The sequence below is a fragment of the Cynoglossus semilaevis genome, chromosome 11, assembly GCF_000523025.1.
Source record: "Cynoglossus semilaevis isolate Cse_v1.0 chromosome 11, Cse_v1.0, whole genome shotgun sequence".
In the NCBI taxonomy this organism is placed as follows: Eukaryota; Metazoa; Chordata; class Actinopteri; order Pleuronectiformes; family Cynoglossidae; genus Cynoglossus; species Cynoglossus semilaevis.
In genome coordinates this window covers 6,479,116-6,485,717 of record NC_024317.1, presented here as the reverse complement: position 1 = coordinate 6,485,717, position 6,602 = coordinate 6,479,116, and the positions used below count along the sequence as shown (strand labels likewise).

At 39.1% G+C, this 6,602-nt stretch overlaps 1 protein-coding gene across 4 annotated transcripts in view; it reads right to left on the bottom strand.

Annotated features, from left to right (window-relative positions):
- hipk1b (homeodomain interacting protein kinase 1b) overlaps nucleotides 1-6,602 on the bottom strand; it is a 12,297-nt gene extending 5,695 nt beyond the window's left edge. For 2 of the 4 annotated variants that reach the window (XM_008320214.3, XM_008320215.3), the window contains exons 1-11: nucleotides 6,270-6,602; nucleotides 3,638-4,371; nucleotides 3,137-3,328; nucleotides 2,865-3,046; nucleotides 2,574-2,697; nucleotides 2,283-2,402; nucleotides 2,059-2,145; nucleotides 1,736-1,920; nucleotides 1,502-1,652; nucleotides 1,212-1,398; nucleotides 642-760 (exon numbers count right to left, since the gene is read on the bottom strand). In XM_008320214.3, the coding sequence (XP_008318436.1) occupies nucleotides 642-760; nucleotides 1,212-1,398; nucleotides 1,502-1,652; nucleotides 1,736-1,920; nucleotides 2,059-2,145; nucleotides 2,283-2,402; nucleotides 2,574-2,697; nucleotides 2,865-3,046; nucleotides 3,137-3,328; nucleotides 3,638-4,369 (2,079 nt within the window). In that variant the 5' untranslated portion in view covers nucleotides 4,370-4,371; nucleotides 6,270-6,602. The remainder of the gene's footprint in view (nucleotides 1-641; nucleotides 761-1,211; nucleotides 1,399-1,501; nucleotides 1,653-1,735; nucleotides 1,921-2,058; nucleotides 2,146-2,282; nucleotides 2,403-2,573; nucleotides 2,698-2,864; nucleotides 3,047-3,136; nucleotides 3,329-3,637; nucleotides 4,372-6,269) is intronic. The other 2 variants (XM_017036739.2, XM_008320216.3) reach the window with 1 other exon arrangement.

Here is a 6,602-nt window from a genome sequence, read left to right as displayed (position 1 = left end):
GGGAATGAAAGATGTCTGGCAATCAGATCTAGTTTGGGGGGAAACCAAATGCAGGATGCAATCAACCAAAACCACAAAAACAAAGACATAATTGACCCATTTGTTTACACCACACCTACTGGTATTTTAAGAGTGTGTTATTTAAATACGCTGAAATAACCAATCTTAGTGTTTGTCTGTTTCACATCACATCAAACCAGGAAATTTCAGAAAAATTCTACGGCCATCTTTCTCATCTTTCTGTGGTAGTCAGCAGGAGATGGATAAACCCAGAAAAGCACCTAAACAGAAAGGGTGCATCACTGCTTTTACTATGATGAATAATGCAGTACACATAATACAAATTATTCACCTTGACCGTAACCTTATTGACATATATATTTAAAAAAAGAAATGCAGGATTTAACATATTAAACATGTTATACCCATAATGTGTTAAATGTTTTTCAGACAAATACTGCAAAGTGTCGAAAGAACTGCAGTTTTACAATAATCACTGGTAAATCCAGCAGAACCTTTGTCACAAAGAGAATCTCAGTTGTAGTTAGAAAATATTGTTATTTTATAAATCTGTAAATTATCATATTGTAACACCTTCTCAGACATAACAACACATTATACAAACACTTGCAAACTCTTACCTGCGTGAGCATACTAGGCTGGATCTGCAACGACTGAGCTGACTGGTTCTGAGGTACAATGGGTACAGAGTTCTCCATCCTCACAGGGAAACTGGAACTCTTATTGGATGTTTGTAGCCCTAGAACCAAGAACCAAACAAAAGCATGATCAGCATGTAGCCTGTGACTGTAGGCATTTGATAGTATTTCTAATGATAATTTTTTTTTTTAAATATTTCAAACTGCTTCTACTCAGATACACACAAAAGAAAAAGTTAATGCTACTATTTAATTTGATGTACAATATAACCATGGATGGTGTTCCCAGTTTTCTATGAAGCTTTAAACAATTAGTGACATCTAATGGTGAAACTGCATAGTGCAAGTGCAACCATTCTCGTGAAGCAGGTTTTCTTCCAAAGACGTGCGTATATATATATATATATTGATGTTGAAGCAAATCTAAGTAAGATTATGCCTCATTTAAACAAAGTATAATTGCCAGCTCTACAAAATAAATAACTAACATGTTGCAGTAGCCTCAAATGTGACTAGTGAAGTGTTTGTTGTCCAGCTCCTTTTCATCTTTACCTTGAATAGTGGAGGGTGGGCAGACAATAAGTGTTTGCTGAAAAGGTTCTGTTTGGCTACACAGCCCAGCAGGACGTGTAGGAATCGGCACACTCTGTTGAGTCAACCCGGGAATGTTGATGGTCGCCTGCTGATACAGAGCCGGCTGGTAGTTCAGCAATGGCACTGCTCCCCCTCCTGAAGGCACCTGATAGAAAAATATAAAAACAAGAATTATAACAAGTAGTAGATCAATTAGATCAGCGTTGGAGGGTGTATTAGAGTTAACAGTTTAAGGGCATGGCTTGTACCTGGTTATGCTGGTTGAGTTGGCTACTAAAGGTAACAGTGAGGTTTCCTGCTGCTGCATTGGGTACAGCATTAGTGGAGTACAAGGATTTGCTACTGTCATAGGAACTCCGGCGCTTGCAAATCTCCATGTTTTGGAAGCACGACTTTACACTGAACAAATAGAAAAGGAGACAGTGAGTTAGTACATCAAAAAATGACTTGACAGATACACAGACCTGAGTAAGAACACTTACTGAGAACTGTGGGGATAATCCATGAGGTGGCTCATTGTAACAAAAGGGTGACCAAGTGTTTTTGTGGGTGTGATCCTTTTGTCAGCATCGAGGCGGAGCATCCTCTTCAGCAGGTCTATAAACTCTCGTCTGTCAGCTTTCTCCGCCAACATATCTGTTCCCTCCAAGTGTGACGACAAATTGACCTGCAATTCAAAGAATGTGTAAAATGAAAACAATCACAAAATGAACATGTCCTGCCATTACTTCATGTAAAGAAAGAAATGTGTGATGTACAATAACATTGTGTCCTAAGTTATGACTTGTCATTAAAGGCCTATTACCTGCATCATGTCATCCAGACAGTTAAAAATATATTTCCTGGCCTCCTTAGACTTGATACCCATTTCCATTTCATGTTCTGTTGGTGTCTGGAAAGAAACAACAGTTTATGTGAAAAAGAATCCATTCATATACAGTATTAAAAAAAAGGATACCCATAGCTTGTCAATGTTTTTTTTTTGCAGATGTGACATGTAATTATGTGTTTGCCTGTGTCTTTATTCACCTTTAGCTTCCAGAGTGGGTAGCTAGAATCAGGGCCTCGATTGAAGAAGCGGTTGGTTTTGGTGCCTGCACTCAATAAGTACTCTGCTGGGAGGCCTTGTGTCTGGGAGATGTAGCGAATCTGAACCCCCCCCCAAGAAATTTGACACATATAATTCGGCTCATCCAATTTATTAGGTCTGTTCAAAGCTATAGAAATTATAATTAGTTATAAAAAAAAACCCACAATCTAATCATTATAGATAAACAGAATTATGGAGCCCTGCTAAACCCTGTAATCACTACTACTGACCTGGTCGTACTCAGAGGCACCAGGATAGAGAGGCCAACCTAGGAACAGTTCAGCGATCACACAGCCTAAAGACCACATGTCAATGGCTTCACAGAATGGCAAACCCAAGATGATTTCAGGAGCTCTGAGAGAAAAAAAAAAAAAAAAAAAAAACCAAAACAAACAGGTACAGAAAGAAATAAGGTTGTTAGAGTGAATAAACAAACAATTTGCTTTGTCAGCACCCACATTTTAGGATTTCTTATAATATTGGTTTAAATAAAAAGAAAAGGTGTATGTTTTGCCACCAACCTATAGTAGCGAGATTGCAAGTAGGTTGAACAGACTGCTTTGGAGACGTGACTTGCTGAGCCAAAGTCAATGACTTTCACCCTGTAAGGCTGTCGAAGGGGGTCAACGAGCATAATGTTTTCAGGCTTAAGGTCTGCATGAATTAGACCCAGACTCTTCAATTTCATTAGTGCTGTAGCCACCTGAAAATAAGAAATACATAAATATTATAGCAACAGGACTAAAAGCAGGGGATACAATTTGATAGCTTATTAGTGAAAACAAATGCGAACCTGCTGTAGAATGGGTCTGATGTGGCGCAAAGGAAGCGGACTAAACTTGCTGTGCTTGAGAAAATCATACAAGTTCTGCTCCAGCATCTCAAACACGAGACAGGTGTGACCCTTGTGTTGGAAGCATTCGTAAGAACGCACAAAGTTGTACTCATCTGCATTCTCTGCACTCAGACGATTCAGAATGCCAACCTGTAAAAGGCAGACACAAGTTTTATTAAGCCATTGACTGAACTTGTTTAGGGTATTATAAAACAACAGTAAATCCTTGTCTGAGTTTTAAAAGGCCAGTTTGGTCAATTCTCATTGTTTGTTGAATCATACTTAATGGACCAAATTGCAGTTCCAGGTAAGTGCATCAACATAAAAATGCACTAAAATCATCTCTTTACAATGTTATAGATTGATGTGAGACATAATGCTGCACCGAGATGAAGCTTTGCCAAAACCGGCAATTACTAAACTGTCAATCAAAGAAAAACAAGTACTAGATCTGGTTACCTCTATTTGACCCTGGCGAGCATAGGATGGATGGTTTTTCAGAATCTTGATAGCCACAATCTCATTTGTCCCCCTTTTCCAGCATTTGGCTACTTGTCCAAACGTGCCTCTTCCCAGGAACTCTAGCACCTCGTAACTGCAGGACACTGAGCAAAGGATCTCATGTTGCACTAGCTGATAATCTCCTTCCCCATTGGAGCTGCTGCTCTTGGTTGTTGGAGCAGAGTGAGGGATAGACTGGCCTGTGCCTCCTCCCCCACCTCCCCCAGTACGGTTGGAATATGTTGCTGCTGGAGCTGAAAGCTCCTCCAATATCTGTACACTGCCACATCCACTCCCACTGCCTTCATTAGCCTCTTCTATTTTTCTCTTCTGTCCATGCCTGTGTCCCCTCACTTCTGAAGACGTCTCAGTGTGAACGTAGGAAGAGGATGTTGCTTGCTCAGCGACACGTCGACTGGAACCACGTGGAAGACTGCCAGTGCTATCTGCTGCCCTCACCACCACTTGACCCCTGGATCCTGGGGCTGCAGGGGGGAAGACCAGAGAGGGTGCAAATGGGGGCACTGCCATTGCAGGCGTGAAAGTGTACGCCGATTGGCCTGCAATGGAGCTGTAAGCATCGGTGGTGGACACGTCCCAAACATTGCTTTCCACCTTAAGCTTCTTAACTCGGCAAAAGGCACTGGAGGAAATGGAGGGGGGAGAGAAGACCTGCAGCTGAGAACTCATAGCTGTAAAGAGATGAATGAAAATTAGATGTAAATAAAGTACATGTATTATCAAAACAAAACCATTGAAATTATTTTTAAAAAGTATAATACACAAACAATTTGATTCATTTTGCAAACATACACTCTACAGCATCTCTTTTTTAAGTTGTAACTGGAGACAACAATTTTCTAATTTCTCTCCAGAACTGAGTGGAAACATGTACACTAGTTAACACTGCCAGAGACAGAACTATGCACCAAATGAGCCCTTAGTTCACTAAGATTAGTGTTATTTATGGTCTAGTGTGTTCTGAAATTCTATATACTGTTAAATACCATAAGCAAATATTGCATGTCCATGCTAAGCATTTCTTTGTATTTATTTTTCTCAAACAATTTTAAAGATACATTCAAAGTAACATTTGTTTTGTAAAACGAATTTAAAAATAGCCGAAAGAAGACCTCATTCACATATGGGCTACCCTTTCAGTGTGACTAAATGTCTGTCAGGAATAATAATTACACACGTATGTACAGCTATGGAGATCAAAAAGATATAAAACCAATTAAATCTAAAGAAGATGGCATTTTTGCAGGTGTCATTTTATATGTTTTTCTTTGTCCCTATCCCCTTAATCTCAAAACAGCTGACATATTAAGGATATACAACAACAACAACAACAGTCATAATAAGTTCTAAGTTTCTTCTGAATAAATAGTCCTCATGACAACAATGTAAAAGTTGTAGCTTTTTTTAATAATGTGTTTCCTGGGTGAAGAATAAGGCTGGAAATTGGTGTAGTTTAGTCATGGACACATTTGGCTTGCTATGAAGTGGTTCATGTTACCTCACACAAGTATTTATATTTTAATGCGTTTTAGATGCAAATATTTACAGTCTATGTTTAATCTATCCGCCTATCGATGGATTTTTTTTAAGGCCACATACTGTATACAGACATTCAAACTCACCTATGACCATGGTTTATTTAGGCTGTCAAAATAACAAACATGTATTTAGCACAATAGTCCTCAGAGTCAAGAAAGCAAGAGCTCCAACCACGTATGGCAAGTTATCGGTATGCTGATTGTATGTTGCCGAGAATCCAGAAGAAGCATACCTCACCTCGAAGATATTGTATCTTTAGGGACGCAGCCCAGTATGTGACCACAGCCAGTCGTTTTGGACTAATTGTTGGTTTTTAACCGTCTTTCCCAATAACAACGCGAATAATAAATATCATCAGCAATAACATTTTTTATTTACTCTATGCTTTTCCCTACCTCACAGCACCCCGCAAAGAAAGAGAGTTTTTGGTGCCCAGTAAATTAGTTAAATTGCATATATTTTTTTAACTCGTTAACTCGTTGGTGTCTTTTTTTGGTGTCTAACAGTTAATACATACAAGCGATCATTATCGCACACTGGGAAATACTAGCGAGCACCCAACAATGTTACCACACACCTTCTAATGTATCGTTTATGTGACGTGTGGATCAACGATACTCGTAAAATATCAGTTAAAGTTAGTTTAAATTAAACATATTTGAGTCTTTAAACAAAAAATAACGCATAAAAACTGGTTTGACCGCTCTTGGTATGCAATGAATACCGGTATATATGAAGCATAGTAGAAGTTCAGCTTTGTTGCATTATGGTTATATCAGTTACGAGGAACAACTAAAGAGGAAAAGTAAAACCTCCACAGACATATATAAACCAACTGACACAGGCATCCGTTTTAAAAGCCAAACCAACAAGACAGCAAAGCTAAACTGGCTAACGCTAACAGACCAAAGCTTTAACTTATCTGGAATTATTTACTTTATGTAACTGACGGTTACTACGACATATATCCATTTTACCGACGGCGTTTGTTTAGAAATCAACAGAAAACACAATAGGAACTCGCACATACCCGAGTTGATGCGTATTCAACGATGAAAAACGACTCAGGTCGAGGTTTAAATCCCTCTGCAGCCTGCAGTGCGGGGCTTGGCTTTCGCTAACTCCAGTTAGCTGCTGCTGTTAGGCCTGCATTGTTTCGCCAGTCGATTAAGTGCTAAGCACCGAGACAAACGTCACATAGTCCAAAAAGCAGAGGAAATGCGCCTAGGATTCATTGTTTCACTTGATTAAAACATGAAAAATATAAAAAGTACAGAATATTAACTCTTTGTGGTATTTAAACTGCCCTAAAAGAGCCCCGCTCGAGGGAGCGAAATCCAATTTTTTACCGGAACAAACCACG